This window comes from Oreochromis aureus, linkage group 6, assembly GCF_013358895.1.
Source record: "Oreochromis aureus strain Israel breed Guangdong linkage group 6, ZZ_aureus, whole genome shotgun sequence".
NCBI lineage: Eukaryota > Metazoa > Chordata > Actinopteri > Cichliformes > Cichlidae > Oreochromis > Oreochromis aureus.
Genome location: NC_052947.1, coordinates 4,277,548 through 4,302,092, shown reverse-complemented (window position 1 = coordinate 4,302,092; position 24,545 = coordinate 4,277,548). Strand labels below are relative to the sequence as shown.

At 41.9% G+C, this 24,545-nt stretch overlaps 2 protein-coding genes across 3 annotated transcripts; one reads left to right on the top strand and one right to left on the bottom strand.

The window, feature by feature from the left end:
* Window positions 1-603: 603 nt before the first annotated feature.
* On the bottom strand, window positions 604-16,968 carry LOC116326962. Its single transcript, XM_031748413.2, has 4 exons — window positions 16,851-16,968; window positions 3,417-3,746; window positions 2,402-2,695; window positions 604-2,283 (listed from the first exon to the last, which is right to left on the bottom strand). The coding sequence occupies exons 1-4, from the start codon at window positions 16,909-16,911 to the stop codon at window positions 2,174-2,176; spliced, it is 795 nt and encodes a 264-aa protein (XP_031604273.1). The 5' UTR covers window positions 16,912-16,968; the 3' UTR covers window positions 604-2,173.
* Window positions 16,220-24,183, top strand: LOC116326961. Of its 2 annotated transcripts, XM_039614063.1 has the most exons (3): window positions 16,220-16,485; window positions 20,477-20,551; window positions 23,177-24,183. In XM_039614063.1, the coding sequence occupies exons 1-3, from the start codon at window positions 16,235-16,237 to the stop codon at window positions 23,553-23,555; spliced, it is 705 nt and encodes a 234-aa protein (XP_039469997.1). In that variant the 5' UTR covers window positions 16,220-16,234; the 3' UTR covers window positions 23,556-24,183. The 2 variants fall into 2 exon arrangements, with proteins under 2 accessions (XP_039469997.1, XP_031604272.1); XM_031748412.2 differs by lacking the exon at window positions 20,477-20,551 and having other exon boundaries at window positions 16,355-16,485; window positions 23,177-24,182.
* Window positions 24,184-24,545: the final 362 nt, after the last annotated feature.

Below are 24,545 nucleotides of genomic sequence, written 5' to 3'. Positions count from 1 at the left end.
AATCACAGCATTGTAAGATGGCGAAAGATGTACCCTTAGGCCCCCTCCAACCTCATCATGAGCAACCTCATCAGGCCAGGACTCTGCAGTTTATTTACACCTACAGGCCAGTGGACACTCTTTCAACGATGAGGATGTACACATCCTGGACAGGGAAGAACGCTGGTTTGAGCGCGGAGTCAAGGAGGCCATTTACGTGAAAAGGGAAAGACCATCTCTGAATCGAGGAGGGGGCCTAAGGGTACATCTGTCACCATCTTACAATGCTGTGATTGCAGCCATTCCCCAACTCTCTGTGAATGGGACTCATGGCCATTGATCAGTGTTCTTTGATCAGTGGGTTTTGGTCAGTGATTGTTGATCAATGGTCATGGGAATTTGCATAATTATGATTAAGGAACTGACCTCACAGCCCATTGTTCCTTCAGTGGGCTGGTTTCAGTCATTATGCAAATGTACTGTTTATAAGGTTTGGGGAAACCTGCAGTCAGCTGAGACTGAAGAAGTCACTTGGATGAGTGACGAAACGTTTCTCCCACAAAACGCTACGTCCAGATGAACAGATTCAACTTTTGGAAATATCAGTAATATGTTTTCTTTCTGTCTGCTTTCAGAACTGCACATGATTATTTGCAGCTAGCAGGTTCTAATGCAGCTTTCAGTAATAGTAATAAATCACACAGCAATAGTACATCGAAGATACTGAAGTGGCACATGACCCAGGTAGCTACCACAACTAAAACAAGCTAGCTGCAGTAGGTTAACATTAGCTTTTAAAAAAGAAATTACTTCCAGATGTTTCTTTAGGTTGGAGTCTTTAGACGCTGAGAGCAACTTGGTTGCTGACAAACAGAGTTTGCATTGCACGCTCAGATTTCATCCCTTTCTTCTTTAAATGTGAAGTGGTGTCGAACTTTCCAACTAAGAAATGCATTCCTGCCCGTGCACTGCTGCCTCTGTTGTGCTGGCTCCAGGTCCATTGTGTACCTGACCCCACCAACATTAACAGGACACTTACATTAGAGCCTCTTGTTGTTTTGTTTAGGTTTCCAGCAATGCGTAGAATTACCAAAGTTAGAGAGGGGATAGCCTAACATATGGGACAAGATATGACCGCTGCGTATTACATTTATTTCAACAAAGTAACTGTATTCTAATTATCACCTAGACTTTAAATACATAACGCTGGTGTTTATTCCGTTACTACCCAACACCGGTCAAGATTAGCTGTGCAGCAGGCAGGATGCGGACCCAAATGCAGGAGTCAACACACACAGGGATAAACTCAAAAAGACAGCTTTATTGCTGTGAACATCCAAGCAACAAAAATACAAAACATAACCTAAATGAGAAGCCAACATTAGGGAGCTAGGAAAACAATAAACAGCGAAGCTAAAAGAACCACGGGAGAGCCACACAGCCACATGAGGGTACAATGAAACAGCAGACAGAGGAAAACACAGTGCTTAAATACACAGAGGGATATCAAGGGAATGAGACACAGGAGGAGAGTACAGCTGGGAGTAATCACAATTAACGAGACGTGGAGGAAGCAAAACTGAAAACACTGAGCACGTGACACGAGACTGGCAAAGTAAAACAGGAAAGATGAGACAGGCACAGAGACACGGACTTGACACTAAAACAAGGAGAAGCACAGACATGAAAACATGACTAGATCAGACGTGAAACAAGGAACACAGAGACAGACATCCAAAGACTAGAAACTAACTAACAATGCAATCAAAGACTATTAATAATTCAAAAACAAAACACCAGGACCATGACATTTGTATTATATGCACTTTAAGAAAAAATAAGAATGAACTACTCTTAAAGTTCTTTTGTAAAGCATCCTTAGGTTTCTTTTAAGGTGTTTGCAGCAGAATGGCTGCCCCTCCCCGAGCCCTGTTCTTCTGGAAGTTTTTTCCTGTTAAAAGGGAGATTTTCCATCCCACTGTTGTAAAGTGATTGCTCACAGGGGGTCATTTGATTATTGGGGTTTCTGTGTATTATTCACCTTACCTTATGATATTTCTGGTTGAGATCCAAAATCAAATTTTAGAGAACTTTTGAAAAGAATTACGTCCCATTGTCCTGTGCAGCTCTAAAGCGGATGTGTTGACACACTGCATTTTGTGAAGCTTGAGAAAAACTTCGGTGCGCATGTGGTTTATCTTCGGAGTCTGATGTGGTCCACAACAAGAATAATCAAGGCCATGCCAAAGACGGTAGAGATAACCAGTCTTACCGTAGATTCAGTCTGACACCAGCTTCTGGACTCTTGGGGGGAGGGGAGAAGTGCTTGGAGCTTAGATATTCTTAAATCATAAGAATGTGATAAACAAAAAAGTAATAGTTCTAGTTTAATAAAGGTCAAAATGATTTATCACCATCATACCTCCAGACTCTATCTTCATAGTTGTGTCTTCTCCCGATAGTTTGGTCATCTTTTTTTCAACAGGGTTTTCAGCTATACAGCTGTAACTGCCTCTTTCATGGGATTCTATTTCCAGAGCCAGATACAGCTTGGAGGACAGATCAGGACTGCTAATATTTGTCAGTCTTTCCTCCACTCTGTACCAGGACAGGACCAAGTCTTGGCTGTTGTGCACTGAGCACTCCACTGTGACTGAGGAACAGCTTTTGGTATTGAAAGATGATCTGACTGTAATGGAGGGAGTACCAAGAGAACCTGATGAAGGAAAAAGAGTGAAAATATGATTGATGTGATTTGATAAGTGCTGACAGAGTTATCATACTGATGAAGTCTCTGACTTTACTAACTGTAGCTGACATTGCGATATGTAGTGTAGTGTAAGTAAGGAGCACATGAAGTAGAGGTACGCTCCGGAGAGAAGAGGAGAAGGGAATGAAATTCAGTGGAATCATATGTGTGAATGAGAAGGACACAGTTGGAAAAGTGAAAGTTCAAGGAGTAGAGATAGTGAAGGTAGATGAGTTTAAGTGACAAGAGTGTAAAGGAACGGTCAATGCACAAGAGAGGTGAAGAAGAGAGGGCAGGCAGGGTTGAATGGGTGAAGGCAAGTCTCCGACTGATTTGTGAAAGAATGGTAACAGCAAGAGTGAAAGGGGAATGAGACCTGCTATGATGTATGGCTCGGAGACAGGCACTAACAAAAAGACGGGATGTCAAGCTGTGAGGAATGAGGAAAAGAGGAAGAGCACATAGAAGATTCATGAATGTAGTGAAGGAGGACATGCAGAGGGCCTTTGTAACAGAAGAGAATGCTAGAAATGAGGTGAGACGGAGGCTGATGTGTCTAAACAGAGCAGCAGTAAGGAGGAGTTGTTGTACACCTTTTAATGAATCAGTGTGGAAAAAAAATGTTGCCTTTTTATTAAATTGTCTTAATTTTCCAGATCCAGTGACGAGAGTGAGCAGATGTACGAACCATAAACAGTCAGGTTAAACTGTTTCCATGAGATGGTGTCGCTGATGGCCTGCCACTTGTAGATGCCTGAGTCCAGGACACTGAGCTGCGTGATGGTCAAAGCTCCAGTCTGACTGTTCAGCTGCAGTCTGTCTCTAAAAGACTCATCATAGTCACTCTTCACCTCTCTCTTCTTTATGGTGGCAAGTAGCATGTTTGGATTTTCAGCTCCAAAAGTCCATATTATCTTGGCATTACTTGGACTTTCTCCTGTCTGTAGGGTGACATCTGCTCTCTCTTTTGCTTTCACAGCAGTCTTTCCTTCATTTCCACCAAAACAACACAGGATTCCTGAGAGAGAGAAGATGTGGCTCCATGAGAATTCCTTGTAAAAATGCTAAAATTGTTCTTGCGTAAATGTCTTGATGCATGGTCAATCATCCAGGTAAGCAAATCTCCAAAAGTTGATTCGTTTTCAGTGGGAGAAATATTTCTCCCACTGAAAACGTCCAGATGAACAGAATCAACTTTTGGAGAACTTTTGCGTAAATATTTTCTTATATGTTTCCAGTATGACAGACAGAATTCCACCACTCACTAAGAACTACTTTTTTGTTCAATGATGCTGAAGAGGTCATACAGGTAAATCACCTTTCCTGATTTTACCACAGTAAAAAATCATCACAATAAATAAATCAAAACACCATTAAATTTGTTTCAAAATGGGATGCAAGATCGTTTGTAATAACACTGACTGACTCTGGACTAAGAAGCAACTACTGCAGCTTCAGGCTTCAAAATCTCTCCAGCGTCATTTGACGAATGTGCGCAAAGCTTGACCTTCAGTAGATACTGCACTGCATTTAACTTAATTTGAATTTGCAAGTAACTTTACAAACAGTTACGTAAATCATTCAAAGAATAATAATTACAAACAAACATCTTTGATCTATTGGTTTCTCTTGTATATTCTTCCACATTTCTACAATAATGTGCATCAGCATCAATGTAATCGAAGAGAAATGCAGAAAAAATACTAGCAAAGACCTAGTACAGCTAAAAGCTCAGGACTAGTCCTGTCTGTGTGTCTAATGGCCAAGGTTGGTCTTTTTTTTAAAAAAAGCTGATGAAGACCCTCTGGTGTCTTCTTCTCTGTTGCAGTATGTATACAGTCTTGAAGGACAGATAATTTGGCTATATTCTAATGTTTGAAACACATGCACAGCTGAATATCATCTGTGTAAAAAAGATATGAGACTTCTTCAAAGTTATTCAGGGTGTGTCAAACTGGGAGGGTGTACACAGCAAACACGACAGCAGGACAGAACCTAGCAGCTCAACACAAGATGGAGTCGCAGAGGAGGACACAAAATTAGCAACAGGAACTGAAAAGCTTTAGTGAGAGAGACAGAGACAGAGGAAGAAGCCAGTCAGAGCTGCAACCCAAAGATGTAAGTCTCTCAGTCAGGTACTGTGATATATGCCAAAGGCAGCTGAGACTTCCAAGAGTAAAAGGGTTGAATATTCACCTGCATCTCTATGCATTCAAATATCATGTGAAATATCATGTAAGAAGAGATTTTGAAATTTAGACTGAAATGTATCTCAAATGTTGTGAGCAGTTTAAACCTCTGGAAGCCGGCTGGCCACCACTTTTTCTAATATTTTGGAGATAAAAGGCAGTTTTTAAATTACCCTTAAATTCTGAAGGTGGGAGGGGTCAGTGCTGAATAACAGCCTGTTTAGGGAAACAGCCAGAAATTAAAGACCTGATGTTGTTGAGTGTTCAGAGATATTGATGCAAAGATCTTTGAGATTGTCAGCCAGTTAAGGCATGTGGTCAGAGAGCCAGGAGGAGGGGTAGTAACTGTTCTGATATCATGAATGCTATTAACAAAAAATACTTGTTTTGTGTTCTTGTAGTTTCATGTCATTTTGTATCATGTTAAGGCTACTTTGTTATTATTTTAGAAGAGCCTGGGTTGTTCTGTTAGTTTAGTTTATTAGATTTCCCCCTGAGTTGTTGCCCTCTGTGTGTCTGTGTTTGTATATAGTGGTGTAAGTTCTTGTGCCTCGTTGCCCCTCGTTTCATCATGTTTATCCACGTTCCCCAGCTCCTCCATGTCCTCTTTCTTCCTCCAGTGTACTTCCTGTTTTACTTTGATAGTCTCCCATCAGTGTGCATCGTGTTGGGTTTGCTCTTCTCCTGTCTTGTTATGGTTATTCGTGTCAGGTGTGCTCCACGTCTGATCCTTCTGTGAATTTATGTCCGCGTCTCCCTCAGTTCCGTGTTGTGTCTTCCCTCATGGCTGTGTCACTCTTCCTGTGTTTCCTCGTGAGTTAGAATTTCCCAGTTTAGTTTTGTATGGTTTTGTATCGCCTTTTCCCAACAAAGAAAGCTGCGATTTTGGAGTTCACATCCCGCCTCAGTGAAGTCTGCTTTTGGATCCTTTCCTGCCTGCACAGGCGTTTCATGACAAAACCATGATCTCTACATCTTTGTTCAGAAAAAAAGCATCACCAATTTTAAAAATAGCAGCAAAGAAAGATGATTAAAAAAATGAGAGGTGATTAAATGATGACCAGTATTTACATCTGATAATAAATGAAAAAGAAAAAATATGTGGTCAGAAATAAAAATGTCTTTAGAATAAAGAGACTATGTTCATACCCAGATCTAAAAATGTCCTTGTTGTGGGGCCTGACACAATAAAATTAAAATAGTCTATCAGGCTTATGAATTTTGTTGCAGGTTTATTTGTAGCATCATCTGTGTGGAGATTAAAATCACCCACATTCAAAATAAGTGAATCTGTGCTCACGAGTTGGCACAAAGCGCTACTCCTAAAAATTGTGGCAAGGCCTCCAGCACATTCTGAAGAACAGAGTGTGCCTGTGAAATGAATTATCCTTTGGAGATAGTTCAGTGAGGGGGGTGTAATCCAATTCAGTCTGCCAAGTTGCCAAGAAATCCAAAGATGAAAATTTTATTTGAGATGGAGCACAAATTTATCACTGCCATCCTAAGAGAGTCCAGTGCTGAGTTCTTTGCAGAAGGTAGCCACGGCAAGGATTTCCCACCAATTTGTTGTCTCCAAAGCAGCCACAGTCTCACTTGGACTCTAGCCCTGTCCTCCATCTGTGCCAGTGAGAGGTCACCGAGTAGCTCCACTGGTGCTGGCTGAGAGGACATACTGAGGCCACTGAGGGTGAGATTCACCATGCACAGAAAAGAAGCACTGTGATTTCCCATAGCAGCTTGGATGTATAATAGAGTTTGATGATCATGCACCCAGCGAGAAGAAAGACACATTAGCAGGAAAGCCAAAAACAAAACAAAAACAACAGGTAAACGGGTAGTGGCAGCACCAAAATTGAACACAGGCGCCATGTGATGGCCAAACCCATGGCCACACTCTAAAGTCGGTAACTGTTGTGTATTTTCATTTCTTCATTTGAACACAATAACACACTTTAGTTTCCAATAAGTTTATTGATTGGTTTGGATACATTTTTTCTATTTGTAAGCACGCACATTTAGTTTACTTATGTATTCATACCAGTTCATTAATTTGACTTTTGACTAACCTTTGTTTCTTTACTTCTTACCTGCCATGATCCCTGGGAGTTGCCAGGGTTTGAAGCTGTTAAATACAAAGAGGGATAATTGGACTGCACCAACACTTCCTGCTGAAGGGGAGAATGTGTGTTTTCTTTAATTAAAGAAAAAGTATTTGCATTTAATTGGATATTGAGTTTAGAGTTTAGTAGTTTTGATTTTTTTTCTTTGATCTTTAGTTTATTAACAAACCAGACTGTACTGCATTGTTTGTTTATGATTGTGTTTTGTTTAATTACCCCTTCATGTGTCATAGTGGTCTGATCAGCCATTATATATACCATTGTGTGTCATTTCATGTCCAGGTCAGTTATGTTGGTTTGTTAAGTTTGCGGTTTTTGCCTGTGTTCAGTTTTGTTTTTTCACCCGCCATCTTCCCAAGATTGTGCAAAAAGGCTACAGATGTCTTAGATATCTGAAAACCTTGCCACAAACATTTAGAAAGCATTAACATACAGGGTCATTTAGTAACACAAAGCAATGAGATTTAAACCTTGCTAGATAAGCGGTGATGCTTTTCTGATGTAGAAACTAAAGCCAATAAACCTTCAGGTCACAGTAACAGGCTTCATCGATGATCAAGCGGTAATTTTCTACACACAGATACTGAGGAGGATGAAATACTTTATCTTTCCATTTTTAAGAGCACTCTGCGTAGAGGTAACAAAAACCCCACCAAATTTTCACAAGTTTACGTAGTTCTGAACAGTCCTCCAATCATCTGCAGGCTTGCAGGATTCATATACAACCCTCCTCTGAGCTTTCAAAACTTTAAATAGCAACAAAGAACAAAAACATTCTTTGTAACATGCAGTAGACTAAAGACAAACACTACATTTGGAGAAAAAAAAAAGGTGCTAACCACAATGTCAAAGGAGTTTGCAAAGAAAATGTTTGGGGGTTGTGGGCCATCTATTCACAGAGTGCTATGTTTCTTGTTGAGATAAAATTATTTGAAGTGCTTCAATAATGCTATGCTTTTTTATTAAAAAGTGTTATAAAGTTATTTAGTGTAGTATTAAGTGGACACAGCCCTGAAAAATAAAGGCATGAGACCATGTGTCCTTGGGGAGTAGAAAGCTGCAGACTCTCGCTCATGCTTGCCTGGAAAAAATGTAGATAAGAGGGGACCATCTCTAGTGGAAAGTTACTGAGACACTGTTGTTTAGACTAGAATGAGAGAGCTTCTGTAATAAAACTGTTAGGGGCACACCACCATTTTGAGATCCGCGGCAAAGTGTCATGCAGGATGCATCTCCCTTCTAGAAGTAATGTGAAAGAGAAATAAAGTGTGAAATGGTCTACTGAGCAGTGTTTTGTCTTCCATCGGATGCCTCTGAGGAATCAAATGAACTCGGTGAAGTGTTGATATTAACATTCTATAGATGGAAAGTTTCATAGTAGCCTGCACTAAAGGTACACATGTAAATAGCAGCCATCCTCTCTTAGAGGATGGCTCTCTTGTTAGAAACAAGACTTGAAATCAATTCTTAAACTCTAATTTGTTAAAACACTTGATTTTCTATAAATTTGTTCGATGCTGATTTCATTGCTATTAGAGGTTTTTCACTGTGGGATGCTTATCTTTGTGGCTTGTTGATCTAAACCTAAAACGGCCTATAAATTTTTCATCATGGCAGCACAAGAACAAGCTCTGAGTACAAGATCCATAGAGGCTGGGGTCTATCACACCAGGCAAGACCCCAGGTGCAGGCTGTGTAAAGATGCCCCAGAGACAATCCAGCACATAACAGCAGGGTGCAAGATGCTAGCAGGCAGGGCATACATGGAAGGCCATAACCAAGTGGCCGGCATAGTATACAGAAACATCTGTGCCGAGTATGGCCTGGAAGTCCCGAGGTCAAAATGGGAGACTCCCCCAAGGGTGGTGGAGAATGACCGAGCTAAGATCCTGTGGGACTTCCAGATACACACGGACAAACTGGTGATGGCTAACCAACCAGACATGGTGGTGGTAGACAAACAGAAGAAGACGGCCGTAGTGATCGATGTAGCGGTTCCGAATTTTCAATTCAATTCAATTCAGTTTTGTTTATATAGCGAAAAATCACAACAACAGTCGCCTCAAGGTGCTTTTTATTGTAAGGTAGACCCTAGAATAATACATACAGAGAAAAACCCAACAATCATATGACCCCCTATGAGCAAGCACTTTGGCGACAGTGGGAAGGAAAAACTCCCTTTTAACAGGAAGAAACCTCCGGCAGAACCAGGCTCAGGGAGGGGTGGGGCCATCTGCTGCGACCGGTTGGGGTGAGAGAAGGAAGACAGGATAGAAGACATGCTGTGAAAGAGAGACAGAGATTAATAACAAGTACGATTCAATGCAGAGAGGTCTATTAACACACAGTGTTTGAAAAAGGTGACTGAAAAGGAAAAACTCAATGCATTATGGGAGTCCCCCAGCAGCCTATTCCTATTGCAGCATAACTAAGGGAGGATTCAGGGTCACCTGGTCCAGCCCTAACTATATGCTTTAGCAAAAAGGAAAGTTTGAAGCCTAATCTTAAAGGTAGAGATAGTGTCTGTCTTCTGAATCCAAACTGGAAGCTGGTTAGGGTTAGGGAAAGGTCTAAAAGACACGTTGATGGTTTGGAGGAAGTACTTATTGAAGTTAACTGAGAAAGATCAATTGGAGAAAAAGAGTCTAAATGATTATCAATGGTACTAAAGGTAGCTGTAGATAATATTACATCTGTGAGATGATTATTGGTAATTTTTTCTCTAATGATTAAAGTTTTATCTGTGAAGAAGTTCAAGAATTCATTACTAGTTAATGTTAAAGGGATGGTTGGCTCAACAGTGCTCTGACTTTTTGTCAGCCTGGCTACAGTGATGAAGAGAAACCTGGGGTTGTCCTTATTTTCTTCAATCAGTGATGAATAGTAAGATGTTCTGGCTTTGCGTAGGGCTTTCTTATAAAGCAGCAAACTATTTCTCCAGGCTAAATGATGATCTTCTAAATTTGTGACACGCCTTTTCCTCTCCAGCTTACAAGTTATCTGCTTTAGGCTACGTGTTTGAGAATTATACCACGGAGTCAGGTACTTCTGATTTGAGACCTTAGTTTTCACAGGAGCTACAGTATCCAGAGTCGTACGTAGTGAGGAGGTAAAATTATTAACAAGATGATCGACCTCTGTTGGAGTAGCGTTCAGATAGCTGCTCTGCTCTGTGTTGGTACAGGGCATTGAAGATGATAACAGTGGGTGGATTATATTCTTAAACTTAGTTACAGTGCTTTCAGAAAGACATCTACTGTGATAAAGTCTACTCTCCACTGCTGTGTAATCAATTATTGTAAATGTAAATGTTATCAGGAAATGATCAGACAGCAGAGGGTTTTCAGGAAACACTGTTAAATGTTCAGTTTCTATGCCATATGTTAAAACAAGATCTAGAGTGTGGTTAAAGTGGTGGGTGGGTTCTTTTACATTTTGAGAGAAGCCAATTGAGTCTAATAACAGATTAAATGCCATGTTGAGGCTGTCATTTTTAGCATCTACATGGATGTTAAAATCACCCACAATAATTATTTGATCTGAGCTGAGCACTAAATCAGATAAAAAGTCTGAGAAATCAGAGAGAAACTCTGTGTAAGGCCCAGGTGGACGATAGATGATAACAAGTAAGACTGGTTTCTGAGTTTTACAGCTGGGGTGGACGAGGCTAAGCATCAGGCTTTCAAATGAATTAAAAGTCTGTCTTGGTCTTTGGTTGATTAATAGGCTGGTGTGAAAAATTGCTGCCACACCGCCCCCTCGGCCTGTGCTTCAAGGTTTCTGGTAGTTAGAATGACTCGGGGGTGTTGATTCATGTAAACTAACATGATCGTCCTGCTGCAACCAGGTTTCTGTAAGGCAGAGTAAATCGATTTGTTGATCAATTATTAAGTCAGATCCAGAGACTTGGAGGAGAGAGACCTAATGTTTAATAATCCACATTTCACTGTTTTACTCTTTGGTTCAGATGTGGATACTGTATTGTTCTTTCTTTGTGATTTTTTAAGTTGTGTCATGCCTGTTCAGCTGACTCAGTTTGGCTACAAGTGTTTTTGTCTATTTTGTCCCTTCTCGCTCCCCTCTCGTGCCCTGCGCTCTACCGGGGCGGAGTTCACTGTGGACTCCCGCCCTTGGCTTCCGCACCTGCAAACAATCATCTGTGATCTATAAACTCACAAGTTCACTACTTAAGGCAGCTGCTGGGAATGCCTCGTCACTGGATTATTGTGTAACCCTTGTCAGTGTTTCCTGTTTTCATCAGCTTTCTTCAAGTTTCTTTCGAAGTGTCATCCTAATTCCAATCTCCTCTTTTCTTGCCAGATCCTGCATGCCCCGCCCGAGGACCTGCTACTGACCTGTTATGAGTGTGGTGTGTTGGTGCGGTGTGAGTGCAAAGAGGAATCCCTGGGAGGAGAAGTTAACCCGCTTGTGTTTTTTCCGTCACTGCCCCCGTGACCCCTGGAGACCCCAAACCCCTTCCCCTCACCTGTACATAGTGGCACTTGGTGTGTGAAAATAAACTAACTGATCTCTCTGATTCCAGTCTGCATCTGAGTCCCTCCTGTGCTCATGACAGAAATATCCAGCCATGCTATGGACTCAGCAGACTCACCTGCAGCAGCAGCCTCAATTTCACTGGAGGAGCTTTTGCAATGACATGAACAAATGTTAGTGCGACTCAGTGGAGAGGTGGCATCGCTAACACAGGCGTTTGTCCAAAGGATCCCGCTGGTAGAAGACCCACTCCCCCCACTCAGCTGACACACGCTCCTGTCGCTACGTCGGCTGCTGCAGCAGCTCCAGCTGCTAGCACGGTAGCCCCAGTAGCCTCCGCTATGTCACTGGATAAACTTTTGCCTACACCTGAGGCCTTTTCTGGGAAAATGGGGAGGTCTGCAGGATTTTTAATGCAGTGCTCCATGCAGTTCCAACAGTTGCCTAATGTGTTTGCCAATGACGGGGTTAAGATTGCTTATTTCACCCACTTACTGCGGGATCGAGCTTTAGCCTGGGCTCAGGCCCAGCTGCAGGCCTGCCCCGGAACGTCCGACTTCCTGGCTCGGTTCAAAGCTGTGTTCTACAAGGGCTCTAGTGCAAAGGCTGCCGGCCACCGCTTAATTAATCTTAAACAAAGTAGGCAAAGCATGGCTGACTTTTCCTTTGATTTCTGGACTCTAGCTGCACAGACAAAATGTGAACCTGAAGCTCTCAAAACCACCTTGTTAAACAATATATGTGAGGAGCTCAAGGATGAAATAGTGATAGCTCTCCTCTCTTGACGCACTCATGTCTTTATGCATCCAGGAGGATGACCGCCTGCAGGCGCGCTGGAGCTCACGAAAGCAGCCATTTCGGGAGCCTCTGGCGTCTAGGGAGGCCCCGCCTGAGGCGCGAGAGGGCCAAGCTCTTGGAGCGGAGGAGGAGGGGGAGCAGCCTATGCAGCTGGGGCGTTCGTGGCTCTCGCCTGCAGAGCAACAACGCCGTTTCGCTGCGGGTGAGTGCCTGTATTGTGGCCGTAAAGGGCACTTCATTTCCACCTGCCTGGTGCTGGCAAAAGGGCGCGCCCGCCAGTAGTTGAGAGGGTACTGGTGGGCGACCTGTCTGGCAAAAATCCTCTTCCCCGTCTTTTGTTGGCTGCTAAACTCACCATCCAGGCTACGTTTCATTCACTTTCTGCATTAATTGACTTGGGAGCGGAGCAGAATTTCATTGATGCCTCGCTAGTGGCTAAGTTCAACATTGGCACTAGGGCTTTACCCCATCCTCTCCGCGTGTCAGCCTTGTCCGGTCAGTGTTTGCCAGACATAACGCTTGTCACCGTACCTGTTACTCAATGGTCAATGGTCAGTGGTAACTTTATTGTCTCCAACGGGAAATTGATTTGCAGTATGTCCATACAGAAATATAAAAAAACAAACAGGCCCTCTCTGGTAACCATGTTGAGAACATTAGCTTCAGTGTTTTCAAAGCACCTGTTACTCCACTCGTGCTAGGCTACCCCTGGCTAGTACAACACAACCCACACATCGAATGGAAAAAGGAGCAAATTACGGGATGGAGCACGGACTGTCATATGAACTGCCTTCGGGCTGCCACTCTGCCTGTGCCCTCATCCCTCTCCAGAAAGCCCTCTAAAGCACCAGATTTGTCATCAGTTCCCTGCGTCTATCACAACCTTGCAGCAGTGTTCAGTAAGGATGAGGCATGCTCACTCCCACCGCACAGGCCCTGCGACTGCACCATTGACCTCCTCCCTGGGGCGCCGCTGTCCTCTGGGCGCCTCTACAGCCTCACCCAGCCCAAGAGAGAGACCATGGAGAAATATATCACCGACTCCTTGGTGGCCGGCATTATCTGTCCATCATCATCTCTGGTGGGGGCAGGTTTCTTTTTTGTTGACAAGAAGGACAAAACTCTTCGTCCATGTATAGATTACCACAGCCTGGCTAGAGGGCGCACTGTTAAAAATAAGTACCATCTTCACCTCCTGAATTCCTCTTTTGAACTGCTTCAGGGAGCCACTGTGTTCAGCAAACTAGATCTGCGTAACGCTTACCATCTTGTGAGAATTTGAGAGGGGGATGAGTGGAAGACCGCATTCAACACACACCTTGGACATTTCGAATAGCAGTTCCTGGTGGAAGTGGACGTGTCGGACATGGGGGTAGGAGCAGTACTGTCCAGCAGTTTGAAGGTAAACTTCACCCATGCACCCGTGTGCCTTTTTTTCTCGTTGCCTCTCTTCCGCAGAACAAAATTATGACATCGGAGTTGCTAGCAGTCAAACTGGCCTTGGAGGAATGGAGGCACTGGCTAGAGGGCGCAGAACATCCTTTCCTTGTGTGGACCGACCATAAGAACTTGGAATACATCGGATCCGCCAAACGCCTAAACTCCCAGTAAGCCAGGTGGGCTGTCTTTTTCACCAGATTCAATTTCTCTATTACCTACAGAAAACCCCAAACCCCTTTCCTTCACCTGTACATAGTGGCACTTGGTGTGTGAAAATAAACTAACTGATCTCTCTAATTCCAGTCTGCGTCTGAGTCCCTCCTGTGCTTGTGACAAGTTGTTTATTGCTGGTTTTTAGTTTGTTTTTTGTCTGTTTGGAAGATGACACAGTCTCTATGGAGATGGGTTAATGGGGGGATAACAGGAGCAGAGAAGCTGCAGAGAGGCGTGTAAGACTCCAACTCTGCTTCCTGGTCCAAACTCTGGATAGTCATATTTTGGGGGGGGTTAATAAATTTGTCCATATTTCTAGAAATGAGAGCTGCTCCATCCAAAGTGGGATGGATGCCGTCTCTCCTAACAAGACCAGGTTTCCTCCAGAAGGTTTGCCAATTATCTATGAAGCCCACATCGTTTTTTGGACACCACTCAGACAGACAGCCATTTAAGGAGAACATGCAGCTAAACACGTCACTCCTGGTCTGATTGGGGAGGGGACAAGACAAAACTAGAGTGCAACATTGTCCGAATGACAGCAACATCAGGAAGAAGGAACACGAGAAGCTGGAGAGGTACCAAGGGCTCAGAGAAGAGCTTGAGAAGATGTGGAAGGTGAAGGTAACAGTGGTCCCAGTGGTAATCAGAGCACTAGGTGCACTGACTCCAGCAGATCCCAGAAATAACATCCAAGATCTCTGTCCAGAAGAGTGTTCTAGGACAATAAATGGTACATGGACTGATTCTCAAAGCGCTTTACACAACATGCCACACTGACCCAATCACAGCCATTCATACTTTCTTCTCTGGTTTTAAGTGCTTACTAACTAACATTCACACACATTCATACTCTAATGGATGCATCAGAGAGCAACTTGGGGTTAGTATCTTGGATACTAAGGATACTTGGCATGCAGACAGGGACCTCCTGAGATATAGCCACCCTGGCTAAGATACTGCCCAGGACCCTCAAGCCCTTGAAGCTGCAGTGTTGGGAGTAACGGAATACATGTACCAGCGTTACGTATTTAAAATACAAAATATGAGTAACTGTATTCCGTTACAGTTACCATTTAAAAAGGTGGTAGTCAGAATACAGTTACTTTGTTGAAATAAATGGATTACATGGCGGTCTTTTCCTGTTTCATATGTATATGTTTTTTGGTAATTCCATGCCAGTGGAAACTCAAACAAAACATGCATTAAGAGGTTCTAATGCCTGTCTAATGTCTAATCTCGCAGCCCATGTCACCTCTACTTGCGGCCCGCATAATGAGAAATTATTGTTCAAAAAATTATTTAATATGAAGGCAATAGGCAGAGTGTTACAGGCATAGCCCTAAAGAATGTAGCCTTATGGGTAGTCTAGCCCAGTTGTAAGTAAGCTATTAAGACTCGCCTGTACACTATGTTCGTGTTTTTCTCCGAAACAATAAGTTCCGTTGGAGCAGCCTTTCAACGCCTCTCTCTGTCTCTCCCTAGAAAAGTTGACCCAGACAACAAAGTAAAGCAGTTTTTGGTTACGAGCCCGACATGAACCCGACGTATTAGCCAGAGGTCCCTTTACTACGGTTCGGAGTGTACGTTTTATATACGCGCAGAATAGTTTTCTATATGAGATTGGTGCAAAAAGTGCAGCCTTACCTAATGTCCACCCTACTGTTACTCATTTTATATTAAAATTTAAACATCTAGTTGGTATTGGTATGGCGAGTAGCCTTCAGTAATAGTAATAAATCACACAGCAATAGTACATTCATGTAGTTGTAAAAAGCATTAAAATATATTAAATAATCCAAAGTATTCCGAATAAGTTACTCTCATTGAGTAACGTAACAGAATACGTTACAAAATACATTTTGAGGCATGTATTCTGGACATCTATGGTTTGATTTCTTTGCATGTGTGTATTGGATGGATTATTGTCGACATCTAGTAAGAATTTCATGTCAACAGCACCTTTAGACATGTATTTACTTGGAAAAGTAGTGTTGTGTTCAATAGTTATTTTAGCTGCGGTACTGTGTATATATCAAGATAATATGCTGAGAAATGGAGCAGGGAAAGCAGGAAAATGGAAACATATTTGTCATGACTGGGGCAGCGGTCGTATGAAGGTGAGAAAGGAGAAACCAAAAGCAGACAATGGCGGAGGTGCAAGTGGGATTTATTAACAGGGAACAATAACCAAGATGTGGGCAGAACTAAACATAAACCTAAACTGGGAAAACTAATACAAAAGGGAGGACATGGAGAAACACGGAATAATGTTAAGTACACAGAAAATTCACAGAGGAACACAGACGACGCGACGAGGAGCACAGGCAGACACGCAGTATAAATACACACATCAGGTAATCAGGAAATGGCACACAGGAGGGGAAACAGCTGGAACTAATGGACATAATGAGACACAAACCTACAAAGTAAAACAGGAAACTCACAGACTGTTTTACACAACCAACTGGGGACACGAACAGAACACAGAGGAGAGACACAGGTAGGGATGAAAGAAACACACAACTCAAACCCTAAGAACAAATGCAAAATCAGAATAAACTAGAGAAATGATAATAATAAACTTAAAGCGCTGGGCCACCGACCCAGGACCATGATAATATTTGGTGAAAAAGATGCAAACAAGAGCAGGGAAAAGATCTCTGAAGGGTGTCATGCTTCTCCTTAGGCATGTAGCTCTAATTGCATTTTTCTGGTTTCATCTATAATTTAATTCTGTCACCTGTTAGTTATTACTGACATGTATTGACCTTTTTGTTCATTTGTGTTTTAAATGCTATATCAAGAAAGCTTCCTAGAACCATTTTACCAAAAAGACTAGCTGAGAGGAGAAACAAGCAAGCTTACCTGCTGTGAAACACACAAAGAAAAAATGTGTTTTTTCCATGCCGCATGCATCTACATGCATCCTCTGACAGTGTGGTGTCACGAGAGCTGACAGTGTGGTGCTTCTGGTTCAGCCTTTGCGTCACTTTAGCTGCACTTTTCCTGTTGCTGATGTGGGCAGTGATACATCAGCCGAAACCTTCAACCTGTCATAAAAACAAGAAGACATACATGAATTTTAGAAATCTGGTACTTCTCTGGGAAGTCAGGCATTAATCAAGCATAACATTCGACCAATAGAACATGTTTTTCTGCTCAGGAATGCAAGTTAAAACTGTAATTTGATATCTTAATGAAAAATAAGAACAAGCTTTACTATTCCCTCTGCTTTTTGTTAAAGTCAATTGAAAATGTATATTTTAGTACTAATAATATAATTCTGATCAAAGAGCTTGCGCATAGTGGTGGATTACCCATTACAGAAACCTAAAATAAAATATCTAATCAGTGTGCAGCATTGAGGAAGTTAAAATAGTGAAATGTGTTTTTTATTCATTTCTTTTGTGAGTTTGATTTATTATGTTATTATGATAACCTCTTTCACAATGGTCTGATGGCACCAAATGGACAATTTGTGCCACTTAATTTAGCAACTTGAAATGATGTAAATTTGGAGCCATGTTGGTGTATCCGCTCCATTTACGCTCTGACACTGCTTAAGCTTAGACACGCACATGCAGAGAAAGTGTGGGTCTCATACACGTGGATAGCAAACGCATCCATAGTGCCACAAAATGTCATTGCAGTAGCCTCGGCACACATGCAGAGAAAAGTCTTGCTCCACCTGGTGAAACTATCTCTTGTGCATTTATGACAGCAGCAGGAGTACAGAGCACTAACGGCGTGGTTTGGGAGAAATCGTCTGCTTCTAAATATCAATAAGACTGCAGAGATGGTGAAAGAAGAGGGCAGAACAGGATTTAAGTAGTATGTTTGCAGTAGGTATAAGCACCTGGGCATTTAGACTGACAACAGGCTTACAAAGGCTGGTTACAAGAAGGGATGGGCTATTTCCTATGCAAGCTGAGATATTTCAAAGGGAATAGCAAAATGCTGCCTTTTGTGGTGAGTGCAGTGTATTTTGTTGTGGTCTGCTAAGGGAGCACCAACAACAGCAATTTCAGCAATGTTTATGCTAAATTTTCACAATGGACAAGAGGGTTAAAATGTTCTCGTTTCATCATTTTTGGGCCTTCTCCTAGGAGATCAACATGACCTGTAGGGCTGTTTTATTCTGGACATGACATTGTTTTTCTCAGTTGTACATCATGTAATCTGTCCTAAAATTCACATGCTTCATAAGAATGACTGCATGTGTATGATCACCACCAGCTCGCCCAAGCTTTAGCTCCTGCTCGAATGCAGTACAGGTCATCTGCCCTCTCATCACTGTTCGCAGCTTTAATTTCTGTCTTTAGCATTTTTTATTTGCTGTGGCTAAAGTGCTTTATAAATAAAGTTGCTCACTATTGACTCTGGGCATAGTTTGAGTTTTCATGAAAGGACATATCTGTGGTGAAAGTTTTTGTTCACACACATTTAGATTTACAATTGACACATATATTGTTCAATATGACTCTCACCCAAATCTCACCCTCCTAGTAAGAATGCATGCTTGTGCCCATAGTTACGACTTATACACTTGTACCGCACAAAGCTTGTCGACTGGCATCATGTAAAATTTGGTTAAGAAAACCTAAAGAATATGACATTATTTTATTGTGAAAAGTGAATTTTCTAGAAGTGCAAAAAAGGAGAAAGTTACAAAAAACTGCATTTGTATGCTAAAAAAGAAAAGTTAGACAGATGACTGCGTGAGACCTGTGAAAGAGAGCATGTGGTAACCTACAGTGGCTTGCAAAAGTATTCGGCCCCCTTGAACTTTTCCACATTTTGTCACATTACAGCCACAAACATGAATCAATTTCATTGGAATTCCAGGTGAAAGACCAATACAAAGTGGTGTACACGTGAGAAGTGGAAGGAAAATCATACATGATTCCAAACATTTTTTACAAATAAATGACTGCAAATTGGGGTGTGCGTAATTATTCAGCCCCCTGAGTCAATACTTTGTAGAACCACCTTTTGCTGCAGTTACAGCTGCCAGTCTTTTAGGGTATGTCTCTACCAGCTTTGCACATCTAGAGACTGAAATCCTTGCCCATTCTTCTTTGCAAAACAGCTCCAGCTCAGTCAGATTAGATGGACAGCGTTTGTGAACAGCAGTTTTCAGATCTTGCCACAGATTCTCGATTGGATTTAGACACCAGACAGGTCAGGGATAAAGTTATTGAGAAATTTAAAGCAGGCTTAGGCTACAAAAAGATTTCCCAAGCCTTGAACATCCCACGGAGCACTGTTCAAGCCATCATTCAGAAATGGAAGGAGTATGGCACAACTGTAAACCTACCAAGACAAGGCCGTCCACCTAAACTCACAGGCCGAACAAGGAGAGCGCTGATCAGAAATGCAGCCAAGAGGCCCATGGTGACTCTGGACGAGCTGCAGAGATCTACAGCTCAGGTGGGGGAATCTGTCCATAGGACAACTATTAGTCGTGCACTGCACAAAGTTGGCCTTTATGGAAGAGTGGCAAGAAGAAAGCCATTGTTAACAGAAAACCATAAGAAGTCCTGTTTGCAGTTTGCCACAAGCCATGTGGGGACACAGCAAACATGTGGAAGAAGGTGCTCTGGTCAGATGAGACCAAAATGGAACTTTTTGGCCTAAATGCAAAACGCTATGTGTGGCAGAAAACTAACACTGCACATCACTCTGAACACACCATCCCCACTGTCACATATGGTGGTGGCAGCATCATGCTCTGGGGGTGCTTCTCTTCAGCAGGGACAGGGAAGCTGGTCAGAGTTGATGGGAAGATGGATGGAGCCAAATACAGGGCAATCTTGGAAGAAAACCTCTTGGAGTCTGCAAAAGACTTGAGACTGGGGCGGAGGTTCACCTTCCAGCAGGACAACGACCCTAAACATAAAGCCAGGGCAACAATGGAACGGTTTAAAACAAAACATATCCATGTGTTAGAATGGCCCAGTCAAAGTCCAGATCTAAATCCAATCCAGAATCTGTGGCAAGATCTGAAAACTGCTGTTCACAAACACTGTCCATCTAATCTGACTGAGCTGGAGCTGTTTGGCAAAGAAGAATGGGCAAGGATTTCAGTCTGTAGATGTGCAAAGCTGGTAGAGACATACCCTAAAAGACTGGCAGCTGTAACTGCAGCAAAAGGTGGTTCTACAAAGTATTGACTCAGGGGGCTGAATAATTACGCACACCCCACTTTGCAGTTATTTATTTGTAAAAAATGTTTGGAGTCATGTATGATTTTCCTTCCACTTCTCACGTGTACACCACTTTGTATTGGTCTTTCACCTGGAATTCCAATAAAACTGATTCATGTTTGTGGCTGTAATGTGACAAAATGTGGAAAAGTTCAAGGGGGCCGAATACTTTTGCAAGCCACTGTATTTTCTGAAGCCTTCATCTTTGTTGTTCCCCCACCCACCCTCAGTCATCTCTCACATGTCTGCTTTCTTTCCTTTCTCTAAGTCTTCTCACATACGTAGCTACAACTTTGCCTCCTTCACATCCTGTCTTTCTTGGGAGCTTGGCATTACTTCACTGAATTATTCATTTGTCGAGTAAGTAAATACTTGCAGTTTTTAGTTTGGTTTGTTACATTTTAATATTGTATCTTTCTGGTATTATAGAGTTTTCCACTTATTTTAACTCATTTCTTTATCAGCCGTATTTATTCACCTCCTCGTCTTCTGCCTCCCCCTGTTGTAAATGTTCTTCATTTTTTAAAGAACAAAAGTTTTCCTGTGTTACAGTATGAGAGAAATGAATCTGAATTTAAGGTAATAAAATATGTAACATGTGGCTAGAATCAGCTTCAGTCCTGGGATGATTTAACTAACTAAACTAAAACTGAGTTTCCTTTTACAGAGATTCATAAGAGTTCAGCAGCTGCCATTATTCATGAGGAACGCACTTATTGAAAACTTCATTACAGTGACCACACTATAAATATTTAACATGGTGGGCCACGTGCAGACCTCACTGATCTGAAGTGGGCTGAAGCAGTGAAACTCACTTTGTTGTCAGTGAAAAGAACATTTAGTGCTGTGTATAGAACAGTCAGAATTCACGAGGGTCCACAGGTGCCAGTTAGAAAACCACCTGATTACTGCAGTTGCTGTTGCAAAGTTGCAGATAGGTGCAAAATCGGTTTCCTGTTTTTTTTCAGTGAAACACAGATGCAGAGTGCACAGAACTAACCACATCCTGAGCCTGAATGAGTGTGAGTCAGTGAACAGGGCAAATATAACCTTTTTACTTTAACATTTGGCATTCTCGTTATTAGTGGAGTGTTCTGTGCAAACAGTTTTCATGGCTTCACAAAAACTGTAGACTCAGTTTCCTGTTCTTTGCTAACAGGACTGGAAGCCAGTGTGTTTTTTCTGTAGTCCATCTGCTTAAAGTTTCATGTGTTCTGCATTCCAAGGTGCTCTTTTTGAAATGCACAAAGAAGAGTACATAACTCAAATAGAGAAAGGTTATTACAGTTGTCTTCCCTTCTGCTCAAAACAGCCTGGCCATTCTGACCTCTAGCATCAACAAGGCGTTCTCACGCAGGGAGCTGCTGCTGCTCTGTTTCTGACCAGTTTATTTGTAGACTGTAGACATGGTTATATGGGAAAATCCCAGTAGGTCAGCAGTTACTGAAATACTCAGTACAACCTGATTCACTTAAATCACCTTTCTTCACTGCTCTGACGTCATCTTGACCATGACTGCATCCCTACATGCATTTGGTTGCTGCCATGTGATTTGCTGATTTGCATTAACAAGCAGCTGACCAGGTGTACCTCATGAAGTTTTCAGCGAGTGTCCGTGTGCTTTTCATCAGTCAGTCTTGTATTGTTAAAATTATCCTAAAAGCAACTAAAACTCTTATGACAGCATACTTCCTGTAACTAATACAAGCATGACTGATTATCACTTCACACAGGTGTGTGTCTCCTAATCATAGCTGAACATTTTTTTTCAGATATGAATTTATAAAATATGATGTTAATAATGACAATAGTTAAATTCTAAATAAAATGCAAGTGAAAAAACGGTTTGCCTGGCTTCTAGCTAAATCACAGCTGCTGTAACCGCACAGTGTGTTTATCATTTATGATGTTAAATATAACAGATTTCTTGCTTCTTCTTCACCTTTGTACCTCTGCTAAAGTAGTTTCATCTCCAATCTGTCAGACTCTATGCATCTGTTGTATACAGTGTAATGCAAAATTCCCCTCTTAGCAAGCACTCGGTAACGTGGGAAAGAAAAACCTCTTAAAAACCAGAGCAAACTGGTGACGCTGTAACCATGAGACAGAGACATGTTCAGAATGGTAATGCAATATGGAGGAGAAGAGATAAGTAACAGGAAAAAAGACCAGCTGGCACAGTGAGGAGACACTAAGGTCATATCATGGAAGAGTGAAAATAAATCATCATAAAACAGGATATCATTTTTTTTAAATATTCTTTTCTTTAGAATTCAGGCTAATGTCATGCAACTCTTGAGTCTATTGAGTTATTGAAGTTCGTTCAAACATTTAAAATGTGTACATTAATAATATATAACTATTTACCTGCTGGATGGAGCTACAGAGTACAGTCACTGCTGTATCTACTGTATACAGTTCCAAATAGAGAGGAAAGTTGCTGGCAAATAATCACATCTGCACATTTACAGAAATCGTTTACTGCAAACAACGTGGGGTTTATGTATTTACACACACGTCTTCCTGTGTGTGCCTTTGTAGTGTCCACCTGTTGTTGCTGCTGCTTCTTTTCCCAGCATTCCACCACGGCGTGGCGTGCTTCTTTAGTAGGGGAGGCATAATTACTCGCTGTTGACCATCTCCCTCCCCATAGCCCCTCCTGGTCACCTGGTTCTGCCAGATGTTTCTGACTGTTCAAAGGGAGTTTTTCCTTCCTACTGTCACCAAAGTGCTCAAAAAGGGTAGTGTCACTGTTGGGCTTTCTCTGTATTATTGTAGGGTCTTTACCTTACAATATTAAGCGCCTTGAGGCAACTGTTGTTGTGGTTTGGTGCTATATAAATAAAACTGAATAATCATTTAGTGTTTAAAGAAACATTACCTGACAAATCTGTTCACAGGTTGTTCATTGGGTTTAGAGCTACTGAGGTCATTTCTTGTGATTCACATCATTTTAACTGCAGTTTCTGCTTTTTGTCTTTTTAGCGATTTACAGAGTCACCATGAGGACCAAAGCCATCCTTCTTGCGTCAGTGTTTATACTGATACTCTTGATTCCCGTATCTTTTGCTACCAGCTCTCAAAACTATACTCTAGAGAACAATATGACATCTACTCAAACTTTAGGCTATTCACACTCTCCCTCTGGAGCTACAAACAGCACAACAACATCCTTCCCAACATCCGATTCAGTTACAGTCGTTCCATCAGGTACAAAAAATACAGATCAATCTGGCACAACTCCCTCACCCTCCCCACCTGGAAAGGCAGTGAAGACTTGGCTTATTGTCATTCTGTTGGTTATCATGGTTTTGATGGTGCTTGTGGCATATCTCCATCATGTGTGCCAGCAGTCCGACCATAGCGGCTCTGTGCCCAGGTTCCTATTAGATGTGAGGGAGAGGCTGAGAACCTGGATCAGGAACCTGGAGGACCACCTGGGTGTTCAACTTTGGCCAGGGGACAAGAGAACAGCAGAGGATGCCATGGAGGACACAGAAGGAGGACAGGCAGATGAGGGAGAGGTGTGGAGGGGTGGAGAAGGAGCTAATAATGAACTAAGCAACGAGGAAAAAGGAGAACACAAGGAGGAAGACAGCGACACTTCGGATGACTGCTCAAGTTTGGAGGGGGATGATCTGAGGGAGAGGGCACTAAACAGACAGAATGAAGAGGAGGGGAACCAGAGCAAGGATGAGGATGAAACGAGTACCTCAAGTGATGAAGGTCAAAGTCATTCCGAAGGAATGAGTGGTGGAAATAAAAATGAAGATTCTGAAGAGACTGCACTTGTAATTTCCCCTCAGCAGGATTTATGTGATGTGACTGTTTTATAGTGAAACAATGCATTTTATTGTTAGAGTTTAGATAGTTACTTTATCGACACAGTTGCCTCTGTGCTCTACAACTGAAATGCCAATGTAAAAAGAAACATTGTCAGTGTGTGATGATCTTCAAATAAACCTTTAAAAAAAAAAAAAAAAATCATCTGTCTGTAATTAACATGAAATTCAGATGGCACAAAGACGGCTATTTTACTAATGAGTACATAAGTCAGGGGACTACACTTTACAAAGTTATATTTAAAATACGTCTCTTCAAAAGCACTCCAGTATAATGAGCAGACACCGTCCATGGGCTTTTGGACCAGTTAAGAGAAAAGTGATAAGAAGCATAAACACCAACTAATTTAAAGACATATTTGCCAGAGGTCAAATATTAGAATAGATTTCTATTTCTCACCATGTGCAGCCCTGCTGTTGCAGATTTATTATGTGAAAAGTGGACTTGCCTATTTATTCCCTTTTCTGAGTCACTTCCAGATCTCTTATAGGAATAAGTTCCAGATTCTGAG